Source organism: Henckelia pumila, chromosome 3, assembly GCF_033568475.1.
Source record: "Henckelia pumila isolate YLH828 chromosome 3, ASM3356847v2, whole genome shotgun sequence".
Taxonomy (NCBI): domain Eukaryota; kingdom Viridiplantae; phylum Streptophyta; class Magnoliopsida; order Lamiales; family Gesneriaceae; genus Henckelia; species Henckelia pumila.
Genome location: NC_133122.1, coordinates 52,096,858 through 52,119,386, shown reverse-complemented (window position 1 = coordinate 52,119,386; position 22,529 = coordinate 52,096,858). Strand labels below are relative to the sequence as shown.

General features: G+C 32.3%; 2 protein-coding genes across 3 annotated transcripts; both read right to left on the bottom strand.

Moving 5' to 3' along the window:
* Window positions 1-329: 329 nt before the first annotated feature.
* On the bottom strand, window positions 330-11,262 carry LOC140887143 (protein TONSOKU). Of its 2 annotated transcripts, XM_073294207.1 has the most exons (19): window positions 10,919-11,262; window positions 9,536-10,333; window positions 9,064-9,240; window positions 8,736-8,827; window positions 7,956-8,054; window positions 7,280-7,752; window positions 7,158-7,198; window positions 6,860-7,075; window positions 6,396-6,543; window positions 5,464-5,583; window positions 4,741-4,841; window positions 4,496-4,619; window positions 4,226-4,338; window positions 2,666-2,777; window positions 2,409-2,513; window positions 2,255-2,321; window positions 2,035-2,155; window positions 1,607-1,780; window positions 330-1,187 (listed from the first exon to the last, which is right to left on the bottom strand). In XM_073294207.1, the coding sequence occupies exons 1-19, from the start codon at window positions 11,207-11,209 to the stop codon at window positions 558-560; spliced, it is 4,002 nt and encodes a 1,333-aa protein (XP_073150308.1). In that variant the 5' UTR covers window positions 11,210-11,262; the 3' UTR covers window positions 330-557. The 2 variants fall into 2 exon arrangements, with proteins under 2 accessions (XP_073150308.1, XP_073150309.1); XM_073294208.1 differs by lacking the exon at window positions 330-1,187 and having other exon boundaries at window positions 1,612-1,793.
* A 4,749-nt stretch (window positions 11,263-16,011) lies between these two features.
* On the bottom strand, window positions 16,012-17,403 carry LOC140888718 (protein NODULATION SIGNALING PATHWAY 2-like). Its single transcript, XM_073296415.1, has one exon. The coding sequence runs from the start codon at window positions 17,401-17,403 to the stop codon at window positions 16,012-16,014; it is 1,392 nt and encodes a 463-aa protein (XP_073152516.1).
* Between the last annotated feature and the right edge of the window lie 5,126 nt (window positions 17,404-22,529).

Below are 22,529 nucleotides of genomic sequence, written 5' to 3'. Positions count from 1 at the left end.
AGATATGGAGATCTATTTGGAAAAAGATTGTGAAATCATGGAATATCCTGCAACAGTTTTTTATTATAGGACTACACAAATACACGACATATTGATATTATATAGATCTTTTTTCAGTCTTTTGTTTAATTGGCATGTTTTAAATGTGTCCATGTTGATGAAAAGTAAATGTTATTTCGGTTAAATAAATAAATAAATTGAAGACAGTTATTTTTTTCTAGGAAAAAACAAAAAGATAAAGAATATGTTATATGAATTATGAAGAAAGTTTTTTTGAGAAATAAAAAATATAAAAATTGAAACACAAAGATTACATGCTTCAAGAAAACCTTCACAATTGGTGCTCCAAAAATGATTCAATTGAAAATAACAAAATATCTAACCTTAACATCCTAATATTCTTTGTTTATAATCAATGTACAAAGTACTATAAAAAGATAAATGCTAAAAAAATTCAATGTCACAAAATTATTACCAACTGCCTTCAAAAAAATTTTAATGAAATTATCAACTAAAATTTTAGATTTGCCAAATTTATAACAAGAAATATTGAAGGCTCAAGTTCTTCTGCAGCATGACTTAAAGCCACAGCAGTTATTTCCCTGCACTGAAAAATGAACAATATCGTCCTCAATATGTCTTTGAGCCACATTAGTTCTAGCACCTGATGACCATGCCAAAAACAACATTTCTGTAACTTCTTGAGAGAACCCATTGCGACTAAGATCCAACAGTTGCAACGTAGAAGCCATCTTAATAGAATCCCCGAGTTTTTGAAAGAACTGGTTTTCTGAAAGGCGAGCTCTATCTTGGAACGAGCATGTATGACTATCATCCATACCTGGTAATGTAGTTTCTGTCCCTGCTTGCTCATCATCTTCACTGTCAGCGACTTCAAACTGGTTATCTTGTGTGTTTAGGATGCATGTTTCTTGGGGTAAGACCTCAATTTCTTCTGGTGCAAGAGGGTGTGATGATACTTTTGTTGGTTCAAAGAAGTCTGTTAGAGCGTGGATTTCCTGTGTGGTAACATTTTCAGTAAGGTTGAGCTCTTCAAGGGAGCCATTCTCTGATAGAGCTTGTAGTATGTGAAGGAGACCGAATAAGCTGAGTTGGCAGTTGCTGATTGCCAAAACTCTTAGACAACATTGTGGGTTTCTAAGGAAAGAAGCCAATGCATCACCTCCCTGCATTTATTCTTTTATTTAGTAGCTTCATGAAAATGAATATTGTAGAAGTGTGATATAAACCATATGATTCATAAAAACTGCGGCACAATTTGGATAAGTAGTCTCACCTAATGGTTATAAAACTTTCCTGGATTTGCATGGGTACATAAATTCTATTATAAAAAATACAACTGAAATATAAATCCAGATAATGCCATCAAAGTCACACATTAGGTCATCAGAAGGATCCCCTCTTGTATGGCACCTTAAATATCTAATAAGAGAATCTCAAGAGCTGCGAAGTCTAAAGCTTTATATTCGGAACACCACTTATAAAATTTTCAGTTATGTTAATAGAGAAGTTATAGAAATTTTTCCAGAGCATAAATTTTTAAGGAAAGGCTCTACCAAGTGAACCACTTGAAAGAAAAACGAACCTCTTTCTTGATTGGATTTCCACTGATATTCAGCTCCAGGACACTACCAAGCAAACATACTTCGCTGCAGAGATCAATGATGCTGTCGCATGTAAATTCACAAAATGAAAGGTCAAGCCTGACCAATTCCTGAGTGTCTTTAGGTAAGGACTTCAACAACTGCATTGTACCATTCTGAAAGAGCATCCTTGCATATGGTGAGATTAATCAAAAAGGTCACTCACATGTAAAAAAAGCTTCAGACATTAAAATTGAATGGACAAGAGGTTGATGAAGGCCCAATAGATATCCCAAGAGACCAAATTTGGGTCAAATTATCACAATAAAAAATTAATAATACAAATTTTTAACCAGGTTTGCTAGTAATGCATAAAGAAAAATCTATATGGAATCCATTTATCGCCATTATGAGAAAATAGATAACTTACGTTTCCAATATTAGTATTTGCCAGCATCAATCTTGACAAACAACTTTCCTTGGCAAATCGACAAAGGCTGTCTACCATAGGCTTGCTTAGCTTTATACCATTCAGATTGAGCTCTTGAAATCTATTAAAATAATACCACAATTTTTAATCCAATGATAGGATTCATATCGAACAATTATATGCACTGGAAAAGTCGGAACAAAACTAATCAATAATAGACCTTTCTAAAGTGGCAAGCTTGAGCAAAAGACAACTTATTGCATTTCTAGAAACAGGGCGATTGTATCCTGTTAACCAAAAAGGGTAAATGAATTTGTTGCCCAAACAAAAAGATCTTAACGATGAGATTTTCTACTTTATCAAGAAAGATATACCTAAACAAAGTTGTGCAAGCACTGATCCAGTATCCAATGAATCAGCAAGCCTTTGAATGGTTAGCGATGTGACAGAACAGTTCTCTATGTCCAGACTATACAGAGCTGCGAAACAAAGAGTTAGTCAAGAGTCTTACAAAACAAACTTGTGGATCTTCCTTTTGTTGATGATGTCTAGTTCAACAGATACCCCATTCAAACTTCATATGAAGTCTAACCAAGCGAGTGAAGGAACCAGCATCTGTAAAGGTTTTTACCTTTGCAGTTTTTAAGGATAGTTGAAAGGTAAGAGGCGCATGAATCAGTCAAACAGTTCCCAGCGAGATTGAGAACTTCCAATCGAGTAAATAGAACAGGGCATTCACAAATCTGTGAAGGGGAGCAGAAATGTTAGTCAAACATCCAGATATATCATGTCCATAGGGAACAACTGCAAAGTTGCGACAAGGAAAAATCATAATGTCATAAAGCCCAATATTTATTAATGAACATGATGTTACTTAAGCTATTGGTTCGAATCAGAACCAAAATGAACCATTAGGAAGACGAAACAGAAACCAAAACCAACCCATCCATAGAAGATATGATTATGGTTCTGCCTTTTTTGGACTGGAACTATCAGTTCCTGAGTTGTGGTTAGTGCAACTGAAAAACGTATGTCCCTCATTTGGCATTTCTTTCCTCAAAAGTTTAGACTCTTAGAACTTTAAAAACAAGGAAACAGCTATCACTTGTTTTTTTCTTGTATCTTTTGTCAATTCTTAATCCATTTTGTTGATAATATACTTTTAGGTCTACAGGAAATTTTCTATTAGAAATCAACGCCTATTTAATTCAGTGTTGCATTTTTATGGCGTAGCGCTGCTATTTTAGCATTTTGCACGAATATTCGTGTTTATGGAGTAGCGATGTTCTTTTAGCATTTTGCACGAATATCGCACGAACATCGCACGCTCTTCTCAAGAAAAGCACGTCATAGCACAAAAAAAGTGTGTGCTGTAGCACAAATAGTGTGGGCTATTTGGGAACAAACTAAAGGCTCATAATTAACATATTTTGACCAAAATTAAAGGTTCAAACAAGCAAGGTTGGGTCTTGTTGATGTGGAAAAGAACTATATGGATGTTGAAACTATATATTGGCATGTACTGACCAATTATTATGGTTTCATGGCTAATGATCTAACTTATTTACTTGTATATCAGTATTTTTCTATTATTTAAAATTACATGAATTATTAATTTTCGTGCGCGAATGGCTTGCGCTACGCTATTTACGATACACTATGACAGGACAAAAACGTTACGGGTCAATGCTGCGCTTTTTAAAACACTGATTTAATTATTGTAAAAATTAATTGTGTTAAGCTTCCACCAGTACCAATGTGAAAAATTAATGAAAATAAAAACTTTGACAAAGAATAACCAATCACAGATTCAATCAGTTCACCACCTTCTGGCGGGCTTCAATCGCAATATAGATTGAACATAGTTGTATCTCATATTTTATTTTTTGTTTTTTTTTATGGATCATTTGCTTTAATTTTTTGTTACACTGAAAATGGATTACAAGTAACATTTTAAATATGTTTCAGGATATGATGGAAGGATATTCAAATTAATTGCATTCATATCGTGATTTCTACACGTACAGTGTACTTCCAACATCAGAGCCATAACAGAAAGAAAGAGAAGAATGTGGAAGAACTATTACAGGCCCCCATCCATCCGCATGAAATCAAACTCTTCAAGATACAACACTTGTGGAAGCAAATTGAACAAGCAAAAAATGAAACTGAAAACCAACTATAAACAGACCTGGAATAACGCGGTTGGCCCAAGCTGATTACAGTGCAGATTTAGAACCAGACCACCGTAACTTTGCCCCGATGACGTAAATACTTGTTTAAGTTTCTCAGCTGTTCCATTTCCTGAGTAATTAAAAAATGAAAAGATTAATATTTGTTAAAAAGAAAAAAGGTGAAGAATGACTTATTCGTCAAGCATGAAACTGCTGCAAAAGCACACCTCAGAAAGTTTGTGTAACTAGAGAAACATGAAGAACCAAGCTACAGTGTGCAAAATTACCTAATAGATTGTGAGAAAGGTCCAAGACAGCAAAGGTTTTGTGTAGTTGCAGGGCATTTATTAATGGTGCTACAGACACATCTTGCAATTCGCAATCAGACACAACAATCACGTCGTCCGACGCCTGCAAAAGTTCATCAAGAAAATAAAAAGCTATTCCTTGACTTTTTAGCTTTTAAGATCACAAATCTGAGGAAATCATTTCAGCTAGCAACCCGCGATTTACGTCGAATTTTAAAACTTGCCTGTAAGTTATACAGTTTCTTGACGACTTGTAAATTTGGTGGCACAGAGAGTTCATCACAACAGTCTATGTACAGTTTCATGACACGCTTTGGCACCATCACTGTTGAAGGAAAACAGTATCCTCTCTGAATGTCAAATACTTTAAAACCTTCCAAATAAACTGATAAAATTGCCAGTAGATATCTTATTAAAACAAAGAAAGCGACTTTATCATAATACACTTACCGTTGTAATTTTATTGAATTATCCATTACTAAAGCAAATGAATACATTCACAAAGAAATTCATGTAAAAACTATGAGTTTTAATTAAATTTAATTTCTTCCAATAAGCCTTCTTACATGTCATGTAAAAAATATACAATTATTATGTCTGCATCAGAGAAACTCATCATCCTTAAATCAAACATCATTAGACAAACCTAAGTTCTACAAGAATTCAAATGTACGATCAACAGTCTGATAAAGCAAGCAGCATTTATAAGTAAAATTGGGAGTCCTCGGTTCTTGAATTTTGACTTTTTAAAGCTGAAAATTGAAATAAAAGTCATCTAATTCATAATCATATCAATGGAACAAATTTTGTATGACATGAAACATGATGGTACATTGCAATAAATATAAGACAAAAAAATTTACTTATGATTCAGAACATGCTTATCCTAACCTCAAACATCAAAATTGAACAAATAGTGTGCGAGAAATAAATTCCAAAAACTATACCTGCAACAGAAACCTCCATCAAGCCCTTTCCTGATGCATTGTCTCTTATAGCATGAAGTGTTTCCACAGATTCGAGAATTCTCCCCTTGTACTTAACATGCTGAATGACTGGCACTAATCCTGTGGAGTGTGGACATTGAACAAGTATTATTAGTCAATAAAGCATGCTTCTAGCCTAACAAAAAGTTTCGTCAATTTCAGCAAGCAAAATCATGTTTCCGCATCCTAACTGGAAAAGTTTAGTGGAACATTGATGAAAATAATTGGAAAATAGGCATGAGTCTTCTTTGTTTCTGCAATTTGATCTATAAACACGTGCACTTCAAATATTAAGACAGTTTTCCGTTGGTAAAAGATTTTGTAAAGTGCTTTTGCTTATACCTCAACCTTCATGATATATCAAGTCAACAACTCAAAAATCATCAGACGAAGCTTTCGATGACGATGATCGAGTGGAAAATCAACATTAGATGCTTTGAAGTACGAGATGAAAAGGGGTTGTTTAAGGACTCCATGAAAATCATGTGCATAAGAAATCTTGAATTTCATTTCAAGTTCAAGCAAGCTCTTGGTCAATCTATGTGTATGCAAGGCTATAAATAAAAATAGCAAAAAAATTCAGAACGTAATATTGTGTTGAGGTCATGCATCTAAATTTAGCAAGTATTCACATATAGAAATGGATAGAATAAGAAACTTGTCATGAAACCTCTAACAATATTAGTTAACCGTCGAGACATTCTTAACAATTTTCAAGCAATTGGATAGCCCCATACTGGGCAATAAAATAACTTGACGACCAGTTGGTTCCGCTGTACCACAAAACATGATCTTCTGGATAACAAGCAACGACAGTCTGTCCGCCTATTCACCACCTCATGAAATAACATAAAATTAAGAAACCTAGAGAGTGACTGAGGGTCACAGTTTACCTCTTGACCTTTTCTCTCTGGAGAGATGTAAATAGTACAAGCATGCCAATTCAACCTTCAGCTGATCCATGCTGAGTTTGCCACCAACATTACACAAATCCAGGTCCACGTGTAACAATTCTTCCTCGATTTTGCACATGACATGTTGCTGCAATAAACAAGTCAAGTACCAAGATTTCTAAATAGTATGTTCATGAAAACAACTACAATACAAAAATTATCGAAGGAGACCAACCATCAACTGATAGAAAGGAAAGACAGTTCTCTAACTACTTTATTTGAAAAGAAAAAATGGTTATTTCAATTATTTGACTGTGCACATTTCCACTTCAATCCAGGTGCATGGAATGCTATCATTTAAAGTGGCACAAGCGAGCATGTGGGCTGTAATACATATTTACAGCAGAAAGATTGACAAATGGATTATAGTCGCAAAGTTTTTCCTTTTTTTTAAAGATACTCACACAAGTTTCATCAGAGCAAGATTGCACATTGGCAGTGGAAATTTCATTGTGGATATAGTTGCAGGAGCCAATAGCTGCACGTGCTCCTGCAAGTTTAAAATCCTTGTCATCCTGTACACCTAAGGTAGAACTTCTGGATTTAGAGGAACAAGTACTTGTCTCAAGATCAAGAGGACAAGCACTGGGAGTACATCTTGAGACAACAGGCGAAACATTCTACAGAACAGCGAAACTAGAAAGTTAGCTTTGATTGGCATGGAAAATAAACATGATATAGAAGATTGCAAAGTGCAATTACCTGAACTTCGTAAACAGGGCTCCTGGCAATTCTTTTAGTAACTGCAATATTATAGGCTTGCTTCAATTTTTTTGCCTAATTAAAAAATATTGAGAAAAATGAAAAACCCATTGGTAGCTTACATTCATCAGAAGTCGCAATTCTTTCAGCAGGACCTTTGTTAAATAATTTTTCAGAACAATAGACCTCGTCATCTTCAAGTTCATCGTCAGAAATTATTACACGGACACGCTTACGACTCACTGTTGGACTACCTATGGATTTGGATATGCTGTGTGTTGGGGAACCACATGGTCTAAAAGAAACATTAGGTGCCACTCCACAAGCTGTTTTTTTCTTGCATAACTTTTTACTAGATTGAAATAGGGATCTCAAAGGTATGTCCTTGATCACCTCATCAGCAGAGTTGTTAGCTTCGTATTTAGAGGAATTCCTTGAGCTTCGCTTTGGAGAGAAGCTACCATCAGACTTATCATCTGTTGATAGATTATCCAACTCAGTTTTAGTTTCAGAACAATGGTTTCCTAATGAATCTTCGTCGTCAAGTTCTACATTAGTTGGTTGTTTTAATTCATCGATCAACAATTTGGTCCTCCTGAAAAGTTGTTTGAGGTTACTGAATAGTGAATCAACATATTTAGTAATTTAAAAGAAAGATTAACTAATTGTCCAAATGGTTATCCTCAACTTCTTTTTCCAGAAATGATTTATTTACAAGCCAAATGTTCAAAATTGTAATACTGGAAGGTGGGGACGTCGGAGTGAACCAATTATAAATTAACTAAAAATCCAATTTACCTTGCTTCTTCAGTATCATCTAAGCGAATCATGTATATATAATGCATATTTTGTAGAGCATACAGCTGCAAGGAAGACAATTTTGCATCGACAGCGATCCTGCATTAAAAAAACATTAACAGCTAATATAAGTTTGTTTTTTAAAAAAAAAAAGAAAGAAAGATATCACTAGAAACTTGGCTATAACAACAAAAAAGTTAATAATGACAAGTAAAAACATGTAACTACTTTTAGTCAGAGTGCATGAAATAAAATAAACCAACTCCGGCATGGTTGGTCCCAAGCCCAGGTAGAGGGTTTAGTTATGTTGCCGGCCAGAGTAAAACCTATGCAATTTTTTTTTAATCTATAAACCTCTTTAAAGAGGATCTATATAACCGACCCCACCAAGTAGGATAGAGGCTTGATTGTTGATATATGATGTGAAATGAAATAAAATATCTTTTTCATTAGCATCATGTAAAAGAGATAGACATGCAAGACAGCAGAGGCTCGAAGGCAGAAAGTCTGTGGAAAGTAAATCTCTGATTATGACAATACGAAAGGGGAAATGGAAAAAGGGAGTGCTCAAAGTGGAAGAGAGGGATAGACAGGGCATAAGAAGAATGTAGGTACACAAGTACCTAGAATTTGAAACTACAAATAAATCAGAAAACCAATAAAAACCCACATTTATCAAAATAAAAGTAAATACCTTCTGAATCAAAAGATTATTAAATAAGTGCCAATACGTTATCCACTTACATATTGAACTTGAGGCAGAATTATAGTAATACTTGCCTGTATCCCTCCTTGAAAGCATCAAGAGCACCTGCCCAATCAGCATTGGAATCCAAAGTGTTTCCCATGTTAATCTTGGTCATTGCTTGCCCCTGAAATCACTTTTGTATATAACATAAGAATCCATAAGACCGAAATTGGAGCATTAAAATAATTTAGCAATCAAAAGATTATGTTTTTTATCCCAGAGATTATTTCAACAATTACATTCAGTATATCATTCAGTAATAGGTACATGATTCCGAGAAAAGTTACATGATAATCTTGCTTTGGAAAATCTCGCTCCAAAAAGATTGTAAAATTCAGGACGAACGATAAAATAAATTACCTCCAAGTTGCCGATCGACCTATAGGCATCCCAACCTTTTCTGAACCATTTAAGTGCTTTGTTGTGTTTCCGAAGAAGCTGGTAGGACTCTCCAATTACTGAAAATGAATCACTTAGCTTCTCTGTGTCACAAAGTTCACTCGCTATTCGCTTCTTCTTTTTCCCATATTCACGAAGCTAAGTAAAAAAACATGAATTATCACAACTGAAATGAAAACAACTAGACAAAGAGTGCAAAAGATCAAATAGATCTACCCCTAAACTTAATTTTGAAAATGCACGTGAAAATCCTGATTAGCACGAGCTAATAAATATTTTTGTTGCCTCCAATCGATTATTCGTTTGAAAACAATTAAATATGGCATTAAAGAGATTCGTGGTCAAGTGGAAAAATCACTTCTCTGTCAAAAAACAAATTAACTGCCGAGGATATAAAGAAAACAAAGTCGGAATTATAGTAGGAAATATATACTTTTGGCCATGCAATGATCATCCTTGCTTTGTCAATAAGGCTATCAATGGACGAGTCCTGTTTCAGCAGACACTTCCTTTCATCTTCCGTGCCTCTAGACATTCTAGTGTATCTTTCTAATTTTTTGAGAGTCTGCTCTTCTTTCTTCAAGTCATCTATCACTTTTATTGCCTCTTTTACAGTTTTAATATTTCCATCAATTTGATCAACTAGTGCATCTTCATCTTCCAATGATTTTGCAAGGTCCAGCGCCTTTTGATAGAAAGAAATAGCTTCATCGTATTTTTGATTTCTATAATGCAGCTCGCCAAGGTTAATATAACCTTTAGCCTCCCCTTGACGGTGCCCAATTTGCCTACAGATCATTACATCCTTTTTTATGTGCTCTAGGGCTCTTTGCCATCTCCTCAACTCCAAGTAAACATTTCCCAGGTTATGATGGAGCCTACTGCGTGTATCATCATCTTCAACCACCTCTTCTTCATCACATATTTCTAATCCTCTTGTAAGAAATTTCTCTGCTTCATCCAAGTTCTCAAGATCTAACTCAAGCATTCCAAGATTATTATGGGCATCAACATACTCCTTTATGAAAGAAACTCTCTCAGAAGGCGGATTCTCCTTAAGAGTTCTGGCAAGTTTCATGGCAGATTTGAAATACTTTTTGGCATTGCGAACCGAGTAATGGTCATCATCTGACTTTAAAAACATTTCATGGTAAGTTCGCCCAAGCTGGGTGCTGGCTCTTTGCTGCTCGATAAGATCGTTTGCATCGTTGGCAAGTTCTAAATGTTTTTTCTGTCATGTATTAACACGATAAAGTTAGCAGGAAAAGTAGAGCTCAGGAACAACTGAAGACTGTTTGGATGTCATGTAAGTCAACATAAATAAAATTTTAAAAAAAAAAAAAAGAGAGACGGATTTGGATGTTCGGAGCTAGAGAAAGTAGAACAATGCGTACAATGAACCAGTGTCACAATTGGTAAAAGGATTCCTGGTACTCGACCCAAAAACATTAAGAATAAGACGTGTACGCAGGCTTAGTAGGATCGCCAGCCTATATGAACGGCTTTCACACATCTATCAGTATTTGAGGTAAGTGTGATGGTTAAATTTATACTACGTACTAAAAGCCGCCGAAAGATCATGTGTGAATGAATAGGAATGTATCGTGGGAACCCCAAATTAGAATCCAAAAATAAGTCTGGAATAGAAAGCATCATTTTCGGTCACCATTCCAACCCCAACTAAAGCAGACCCTATCAGTAGATCAATAAATTCAATAAGATCTGCGCACATCTTCAAGCCAACGAAGCAAAACAGGATGAAAATGCAAACAAGCAATAGAATAAAACATGAAAAGGGAAAATCCCCTAGGTGTACCTGGTAAACAAGGGCATCATTGAAGTGATGGAGGCGGAGGTAGAGTTCGCCGAGGGACTGACACGTGGGTAGCAGCTGCTTTTGCGGCAAGTGCTTGAGGGAGACCTCATAGTCTTTTCGCAGCCACCGGAGAGCCTCGACATACTCACCGCGGTTCTTCAGTATGTCCCCGATGACGTTTGCCCAACGGGCCTCCTCCTGGTGGTTGCCCTCTGCCACCGCGCTCTTGTAAGAGAGCTTCGCCGCCTGAAGCTGCTGTTGGGTGCTTGCCGCCACCTCTTTGAGACGCATTTTTAAGGGTTTTGATCGGAGCAACAAGGAAGCGTGGGTGGAAAAGGAGGGGATATTTAGGTAAAAGGGAGTGAAATCTATCCAATTTAGAAAAAAGGATTGGACATGTAATTTACGTGTATGTCCTTCTGTTTACTTAATAAAAAATAAAAAAAAATTAATAAATTTTAAAAACCAAATTTTCTTAATGTTTGGGTCGACCCAAGTAAGATTTTGGGTCGACCCAGAGCAATCTTGGGTCGACTTGCTTGGGCTCGACCCAAGATTGCTCATGCTTGCGTCGATCCAACTTGTGCTGCGGAAAGATGTTTTCGCAGCGCGCTGCACGCTGTGGAAAACCCTTTCCGCAGCGCGCAAATGCGCGCTGCGGAAAGAAGCATTGTGTGCCGCAAAAAAAACATGTTTTATTAAATTCAGGATGCGATACATAAGAGAATATGCTGATTATCAATTCCATAATACATTTTTGTTTGTAACTCATTTATTTGTATTTTTAACATTTATGTTTGTAAAAAAAATTAGACAGTTAAATAATTTTTTCGTTGCTAATTTTACATAATTTTGATCAAAATTTACATAATTTTTACATATAATCGTATATGTTGCAACATTTGATCCACTAATTTCACAAGTTTGTTCAATAATCGTACACATTTTAACATATGAATTCATTAATTTCACAAGTTTGACCGATAATTACATAATTTTGACATGTAATTACACAATTTTGTTTAATGTTTATTGACAATTGTACATTTTTTAACAATTTATCTACTAATTTCACGAGTATGTTTTATATTCGTACATATTAACGTATGAAACCGCAAATTTCACATGCATGTTTTTATCCACTAATGTTGACCGATAATCGTACATGTTTTAACATATGATAACCTACACTTGGGTGACTTACAATTTAAGTTGTAGCATATGTTGACCTAGAATCGTATATATTTTAACATATGAATCCGTTAATTTCACAAATATGTTATATAATCGTACATGTTTTAACATATAATCTGCTAATATCATAAGTATGTTCTATAATGATACATTTTTAAATATATGAATCCAATTATTTCACAACTATATTATATAATCGTACATGTATTAACATATGAATCCGCTAATTTGACAAGTATGTGATATAATCGTAAGTATTTTAACACATTAATCCGCTAATTTAACATATGAATCCGCTAATTTGACAAGTATATATTTTAACATATGATAGACTTGTAACTGAGTTTATATATTTTTTAGCTTGTAATATGCTTGATAATTACTGGACATTGTTTTGATATTTAGTTTCTTTCAAATTTATGAATTTAAGGTTTGATATATAATCGTGCAAATTATAACATTAGTATCCACATTTTATAACACATTTATCAATTCAATAATACATTTTTCTTTATAACATATTTATCTGTATTTTTAACAATTTTTAACATATGAATCCGCTAATGTCAAAAGTTATATAATCATACATGATTTAATATATGAATCCATTTATTTCACAAACTATAACATTAGTTAGTATAACATATATATCCATTATTTTTCAAAATTATGTTGTATGATTATAAACATTGTAGCATATTAATTGACTGATTTCGCGATTATGTTATATGATTATACATGTAAAATATTAATTGACTGATTTCGCGATTATGTTATATGATTATACATATTGTAACATAATTATATAAGTTTGACCAATAATTAAATAAATTTGACTCATAATTACAACATGTTGTCCGATGTTCATTGATAATTGTACATATTTCAACAATCCACAAGTATGTTCCATAATCGTACATGTTTTAACATATACAATTCACTAATTTCACAAATATGTTCTAAAATCGTACATATTTTAACATATGAAACCGCTAATGTCACAAGTATGTTGACATAGAATCGTATATATTTTAACATATGAATCCGTTAATTTCACAAATATGTTATATAATCGTACATGTTTTAACATATGAATCTGCTAATATCACAAGTATGTTCTATAATGATACATAATATGTGAATCCAATTATTTCACAACTATATTATATAATCGTACATATTTTAACATATGAATCCGCTAATTTGACAAGTATGTGATATAACCGTACGTGTTTTAACACATGAATCCGCTAATTTCACAAATATATTCTGTAATGATATATGTTTTAACACAAGAATCCGTTAATTTCACGATTATGTTCTACAATGATATATGTTTTAACATATGAATCCAGTAATTTAACAAGTATGTTCGTAAATATTTTAACATATGAATCCACTAATATCACAAATATGTTATATAATTATACATGTATTAACATATGAATCTGCTAATTTCACAAAACCCAAACTTGGGTCAACCCAAGTATCAATTGTGTCTGGTCGACCCAGCACAATCTTGGGTCGACCCATTTTTACGGAGCACAAGCTTGGTCAATCCAACTAACTTGACTTGGGTCGACCAAGCATATGCTTGGGTTTATGGTCGACCCAAGCAAATACTTGGGTCAACCCAAGCATGGGTTGACCCAAACATATGCTTGGGTCGACCATAAACCTTGGGTTGACCCAAACATATAAGGTTTATGGTCGACCCAAGCATATGCTTGGGTCAACCCATGCTTGGGTTGACCCAAATATTTGCTTGGGTCGACCATAAAATATGATTGGGTCAACCCATACTTGGGTTGACCCAAGTATTTGCTTGGGTTGACCATAAACCCAAGGTTTATGGTCGACCCAAGCATTTAAATTTTTGGGTTGACCCAAACATATGATTATGCTTGGGTCAACCCATGCTTGGGTTGACCCAAATATTTGCTTGGGTCGACCATAAAATATGATTGGGTCAACCCATGCTTGGGTTGACCCAAGTATTTGCTTGGGTTGACCATAAACCCAAGGTTTATGGTCGACCCAAGCATTTAAATTCTTGGGTTGACCCAAACATATTATTGTGCTTGGGTCGACCAAGAACATATATGCTTGGGTCAATCCAAGCATTTAAATTCTTGGGTTGACCCAAGCATATGATTGTGCTTGGTCGACCCAAGCACAATGAATGCTTGGGTCAACCAAGCATTTTTTCAAGTTTGGGTCGACCAACTTTGATGTCTTGGTTAGTCGACTCAAAATTTTTTTTGGTTTATTCATTTGTTTTGAAAAAAGTGTACGGGTGGGTAGTCAACTCTTTTTTTTTAAAAAAAAAAGTCAAGATCCTTATTTTTTAAATAATACCTAAGAAAGTCCCTTTTTTTTAACCAGCCCGGAAAAGGAGCTGCCGTATGCGGTGGCGGGTGTTCCTTATAATTTTAATAATCTTGAAATTTTGGGAGTCAATTTTCCCGCCTGTTCTTCCTTGGACACGGATAATATTATCTCATATTTAAATATTACAAGCCAACGTGGTACACGCATTTCATAAAATATATAATTTGTTAAAGACCCCAACTTGATGAAGTGCCGGTAGAAGGAATTTTAATTCCATAGTGAAGAAAAAATGGAAGAAAAAAAAGGAGATTAGAAGAAAAATCAAAGAGAAAGTGTGAGGAAATAACATATCATAGTTTTTTTTTTTTAGTGTGGAAATATAATCAAAAAATTTACCATGACATCAAAAACAATTTTTAAGGTACGTCCACTTAATAAGATAGTAAAGATTATTAAAAATATTTACGTGATAAAGCTCAACCGTGAATAACAATATTTTTCGATCAATTATTTTTTACTATTGTACTAGATATCTTGTATGAGTAAAAATATTATTAAAAAATTTAAAATCAATTAAAACAAAAATTAATAAATTGAGTAAAAAAAAAGTTTGCATGAATAAGGATAAATTCAAATTAGAATATTTATTCATGTTTTATAATTTTTAATTATATTTTTTATATATTAAAATCAAATGAAATGTATCAAATATATCTTAAAGTATTTCATTAATTTCATATTTTAAATTTTTTTAAATGGGTTTTGATTTATTACTTTTTGTGAAATAAAAGATAATAATGTGATTTTTTTCCATTAGAAATATAATATAAAAATAATTATTTATCACACATTTTATTTATGATAAATCATCAAAGTTTAAAATGTAAAATAGATAAATATGATAAATTTTATGAGTTAATATGGGTTCTAAAAAAATAAGTAAACATGAGATTGAAAAAATTTATTAATATAATCATATGTTTATTAGCAAGTAAACGCAGCATATATATAATAACATAAAAATTTTCACTTTAAATTTGGTTACTTTACCATCTTTTTATTTAATTATTATAATTACTTTTTTTCATATATTTTTGAAATCATCTTCATAAACAAAATATACTGGCAAAAAAACACATACGTTTGTGTGTGAAAACTACATACAATACGATAATTGAAAGAACAATTTGAGTGAAAAAAAATAAAATGACATGAAATGTTTTATGTTTTTACAATAGTGGTGATGAACGTGAGAGAGAAGTTGAGAAAGTGGGATAATGAGGATGAAATATTATTTTTTTATCCTTTTTTTTGGTTTTTTTTAATTAATATAATTAGGGATATTTCAGGAAGTTGATATTAAAATACCAAATAGAGTTGCTATGAGTCTCTTTTCCTTTATTAAACAGGAAGAAATAATAATATATCAATTTGATTAGTTCTGAATTTTCTTCCTTTACATAAATGAGATGTTAAAATTACACCTCGAAACATATTCCTCAAAAAAAACGAATAAGCTGTAATTAACACTTTAAACAATAATAATGGGACAACATTTATCTGAAACTTTACTTCCGAGTTTTTGGAGCCCAAACAGAAGCCGTGATCAACGGCCTAGATTTCCAGCACAGAGTCAGCCTTCTCTTCTCATTTTGCACCCAATATCCTCCTTTAAACAAACTCACCAAAAACTTGGCTTGAGTCACATTGCAAGAACTCATTGGAATGGGCCTAAACCCTTTTGAACAAGGCCACTCATTTCCCCAATTTCCCATTTCCCTTCTCAGGCTAGGGAACTCTTTTAAACTCTCCAAGATCCTCATTCTCATGAACTCTTTTTCCACTATTTTCACTGCTGATTTGTATCCTCTCCCGAATCCCGTGATCAGAGAATCCGAAATCGAGCCGTAGTGTTGGAGGGCTTCCTTGAAATACTCGACAAATGACATTGATGGAACTCTATGCAAGTTGTAAAGTTCATTTTCAACCAATATGACAATTTTAGGGGATAAATGTTGTTGTATGCCATTCAAGAAAACCTTCACTAGTGACATGTCCTTATGTGGCATGTGGAGTTGGTGCAACATTACATTAGCTACTAGAGAGTCTGATGAAACTTCGAGATCTTCAAAATCTTGCTCTCTTCTCATGAAAAATCGATCGAACATGAAGTTGAGGTTAATCGAGTTCGCGAATTCTTGTAACCTGAGCCCTGTTCGTCTGACATGATCGATTTTTTTCTCATCCGTGACAACAGCTGTGATTCTTAGCGAAACGTCGGCATATTCGTGCCTGGACGAAAGATCCGACATCAGGGGAGGCCATTGAGCACCCTCCATGACATCAAAATCCACAACATGCAATTCTTGATGATATCGGATAGCCTCCAAGATCGCCTGATTCGCTGTAAAATGCGCGAATTTCATGTAAGGGGACAGTTCTTGGAGCATTTGGAAGGCAGGAAATGAGTCGGGTTGTGGTAAAATGGAGTTCTCTAACAACTCAAGAGAACTAAGACTCTTGTAGATCAACCCTTCAGTGAAATATAAGGCTAATCTCACTAGAGGGTTGTCTCCATTTTCTTGATCAGACAGAAGATTGTTGAGCTTGGTGACGATTTTCGGAGCAAGAAGCCAGTTTTCTGCTTCTACGGCTTCGGCTCCTTTAAGTAGAAGATCAATCAAGTCACAGCTTTCCATGGATCCATCTTGGATTTCTTCTGAATTCTCAAGATTATCCAATATTTCTTCATACTGAAATGTTATATTTTCTTGAACATTTTCAAGAACCGAAACGCCGTCTGGATGGACCGAACGATCGAAGTATGTGCGATCTGAATCAAGTTGCAGAACATTTTCAATGTCGTTTTCGAAATCATTAGAGGTAAACATGTCTTGAATGGAAAAAAGACTGAAGGGATCAACGTTGTAAGAATCAAAATTGAAAAGTTCATGCTCCATTGATATTCTTTTGCTGGAATATTGAAGAAAACTGGCTAGTTCTGCCTGAATTTATAGAGATGCAAGCTCACATCATATTTCGATTATTTAAATAAATTATTTTATTGAACTTTATTGGAGCCTTGAGCATTAAAATATAAAGTTAGATTCCAGATTCCACAAGGCCAAAATTAGCGAGCAGAATCTTGCCAAATTGGTCGGATATATTTATGATTTTTTAATAAATAAATAAAATAAAATAAAAGGTGTCATGCATTTTTTAGGACAAATCTCCTATTTCATTAAATTTATAAAAATATTATTTTTTATATCAAAAATATTATTTTTTATTGTAAATATAAATCAGTCGATGACACGGATAGATGTGCTAGACCCTCTCCTATCATTTTATATTTTCATCATGCATTTGAGTAAAAATCCATATTGATATCGTATAAATACTGAAAAAAAATTCGGTATACCGAAAAAATGTCTGTATATCGAAAAAATTTTGGTACGGTATGCCAAAATTCCGGTATTTCGGTACGGTATGTCAGCCCTAGTTAGAGATGCACGCACAATTTCCAAACAAAATCACATTAAACAATAAATCAAATTGAATTCTAAATTTTGATTTGATATATTGAGCTTGTTTGAATTTTGTAGATGTTTTTTAAAATAAGTGTTTTTTAAGCAATAATTTTTTGCTTTTGAAAAAGCTCTTTTGTGACTTAAAAAGTGTTTTTTTAAGCACTTATTTGGTCATCCAAACATCTTATTAGCTGAAAAAACATTTTTTTAAAAAAATACTTTTTTTGTCTAACTTTTGATACCAAATGAGGTCATTATCTAGGTTACTTTTTAGAAATATATATAAATCAGTCGATCAAATTTACAAAATTTGTTTTAAAAATCTTAATACACGAATTCAAATTTCTGCGGTATTTATTTTTAATTTTATATATTCAATTTATAATATTTATAAATAGCTTTGAATGCATAGACTACTCCCCCTACTTTTTTATTGACTCTAATCAGAATTCAGCGTGATCATTTGAAACTTTGTAATTTAAAAATCAGAATGATAAGCATTTTGATCCCAACCGATATGCAGAAAAATCTAGGTTCCTTAGTTATGACACACCCGGGAATTCGGGCTAATTTCAGCCTTAGTACATTGATTTTTTTTTAAAACAATATTCGATTTTAGACATATATTTTAAAAATATTTTTAGTGTTTTATGAATATAAAAACTTTAAAATATGTGTTTGGATAAATTTTTTGTTAACTGTTTTTGAAAAATATTTTTAAAAAGTGTTCACCAAGTATAGTTATTAAAGAACACTTGAGTTGTGTTTTTAGATGTTTTTAAAATGAAACAATGAAATTCAAAAATGAATAATATTAGTTTGAAATGTTAAAATATTTTACATAATAGTTGTCCAAACAAATATTTATTCTTAAAACAATTTTTAAAACATTATATAAAAAAGTTTTTAAAAAACTTTTATAAGTATATGCCCAAACATTAATATAAAATTGACACGTGTAGTGTCACATCAACATTCTCGATTAAAAAAATGCCTAAAATTGAAAAAACAAAATCCAAATATATTGGATGAAAACTGAATTTTGATAACATAAATGACCAAATCGCAAAACGATAAAATTGTAGAACCAAAAATGCAATGTTATCTAAATAGAATTTCACTAAGAAAAGTTCATGTTACCGATATGGGCGAATATGTATCGATACATCGAACTTGGTTCCATCGTCCCCGTACGCGAGGCATCATTAATTGACACAAGTTAATATAGCTTTTGGTGAAGTTAAAGATTCCAATTTAACTCTATATATAGAAGTAGTTACGTTCAATGAGACCAGCCAAGATTAATTCGATTTTTTTATATAAACCTGAACCAAGGAGATAATATACTTATATGTGTGTGCTGTGTGTGTGTGTTTTTTTTTAAAAAAAATTAAGTTTTGGTGCATTAAGGATCAAAAGATGCTTACTGAATTAAAGTTTAAACATAGAAGAAGCAATGTGAATGGATTTTGGAGGTATATAGTATATTAGGTGTTTATAATAGTTCATTTCATGGACGCTTGAACTGATCATGATATTCAAGCTTAATCCAAATTAAGTGTTATACGAATTTATATGTAAATGGATCATATAGCTATTTTTCATGTAGCAAAACTGTTAAAACAGCAATATAAATGTGTGAAATTGTATATTTAGAAGAAAAAAATCGCTAAGAATATAATATTGAAACAAAACATATTAACAAACAAGGAATTTAGGATGATCATTGTGATTTTTATTTTTTACAAATTAAGTGTGATATGAATTTATATGATCATTGTTCCTCCACAAGAATATGGGAAAATAAAGACTAAATTAAATTGAATCTTTTTATGGATTGTAAAATATTTAAATGATTTTTTTCTTTGGTCTATTATTACATTTTATTGAAATGGGGAAAAAAAACTCAAGTTTAATTTGATTCGTTTTCATTTCATGGCTAGCTTGCATACATATATACAAACATTAATCATCCCAAGGCCAAGGAATAATAATAATTTACACATGCAGTTTCAAATTTCAATATTCAAACCTTGCTAACTCAAAATTTCGTCTTGTTATATATATAATTAATTTTTTGTGCTGAATCGTAAAAGAATATACCGAATGTGTGACATATATGTATGCTGGACGAACTTTGTATTTTTGCGCATGACTTAAGATTACCATTTGAATAATATTATAGCAAATGACCAGAAGGAAGATCACACCTGTACTTAATTGGGGTATATATTATTAATTACAATATGCATCTTACTTAAAACGGGAATATCATAGTATATAATGAAAATATGATATGATCAATACATCATTCACGATATAATCTCACGAACCTAAAATTTAACGAGCATCCATCAAATATTTTGTCGTCAAGGCGCTCCCAGGCTAATAATTTTTTTTGCAGTACTCGATTTCTTAAATGCCTACATGTGAAATTATATCTAAAATTAAACGTTGAAAACATAATAGAGTAAGTTACATATAACTTCCTTATGAAATATCAAAAGAGCTAATAAGTCATTGTAAAAAAAAAAAAAAAAAAAAAAGGCTATTAGCCTTATATTATATGCGTACTTTACATTTTACATGTTTTAATGTACAGAGATTGCCATTAAAATTAACCATACAATAATTTTTTTTTAAACTGTTAAAATGTAATGTTTTTTGCAACAGGATACTGCATATAAATTATAAAATTAAAATATCATAGCATGACTAAAAATTCCTAATTGATTTAAAAAGAGGAGAACAATAGTATTTCATACTCAGTATCAAATGGTGGTGCTCGGATTCGTATTTTAATTTGGTTTAGATAAAAGAAGAAGGGCAACTTGGAAATAGGTACTCAAGCCAAACAAAAGTTTGAGTTTAATACCTAGGGTTGCATTTTCCAAAAATGCTCTTGTCCTTATTTTAATTATTATTATTATTAGATGTGGAATCGGATTCAAAATCTGATTCACTTGATTCATCAAGATAATAAATATTTTCATCGTCGGATGAAAATTCATTTATTTCTACCGGATAGAATCCAATAGTATATATTTCTTCAAGAAGTTTAACTTTATTTTTCTTTTCGTTTCGTTTTGGACATTCATTCGCATAATGTCCTTTTTCGTTGCACAACCAACATGTGCAGTTCTTTCCTTTAGCCTTTTGGCAAGGTGGTTTTTTGTTATCAAACTTTTTATAAAAATTTTTTTTATAAGGTTTTCTGAAGAAATTCTTTTTAAATTTCTTTTTCTTATAAGGAATGAATTTTCTATTAAGAAATTTATAAGGTTTATTGAATTTAGTTTGTTTTTGTCTTTTTAAATGTTTATATGGTTTATTAGTTTTACAACCATACTCTTTTACTGTGAATTTCATTTTATCACAACAAAGGTTATTGTTTTGTTTGTATGATTTAGAAATTTTTTTATTTAGTGTTACTTCATGACATTTCTTTGTTATTATGTCTTTGATGAATTTAATAGCTCCTCCTAAAGTTTTAGCATAAGGACTAGTTAAGAATTCATCTTTACAGTTTATTGGTATATTAGGTATCTTATTAAAGATACTTAATTTATAATGTTCCTTTTTATCAGATCTATTAACTTATAATAGTTTGTTTCGTAATCACAAATAAATTCTTCTAAGTAACATAAATTGCATAATTTAATATTATCTAGAATAAAAATCGCTCTATTTTGTTCTATGTTTTTGGCTATCAGATTAGCATCATTATTGGATACTCCTAAAAATTCTTGATACATGGCATCAACAAATAGTTCAAAATATCGATGTCCTGTCATTCCTTGTGGTAGATTAGTAATTATTAGGTTTTCAGCCCAAGTTCTGACTGCTCCTACCAATGTCATTTTTATCATCCCATAAGTTAAAACTTGAATATTTTCACTTTTATCTAATAATGGCGTTAATTGAATTTGTACTGATAGTTCATTTGCTCAATGATCTATCTTTGATTTTCTTTCCTTAGCTGTTGAATAGCCTAAATCTAAAATATTTTGTTTCACAAATTCTGATGTTTTTGATTCTCTAAGAATGTCTCTAACATCTTTATAAGATCCAGAGTATTGGTCTCTGTTATATTTAAATTCTTCATCATCTCTTCCGCCACTACCTTCTACATTCGTTCGTAGATTTAATCGTGGTCTAGAATCATCTTCGGATTCTGATTCTGAAATATCCATATCTCTGTATTGTTCTGATTCCTGATGTGAATAATATAATTCTTATGTATTTATTCCTATTTGTTCAAAATCAAATTGGTCTGTTTCACTAAACATCTTCATACTTATGTTTTCCATAACTAAGGGAATTTCTATACCATGATTCAATTTTGAATGGTGGTTCTTCTTCCATTTTTTTTTGCCTTTATCTATTGGAAGAACTTCCTTAAGATAATTTAATATTTCATTATTATGTCTTTCTTGTTCAATTATTAATCTAGTCGTGGCTAAATCAATATATTCTTTGAAATTTTTCTCTAATTCTTGTATTGATAGATTGATCTTATTAATATTATTTTCTAAATCTACTAGATCTTTTTCTAA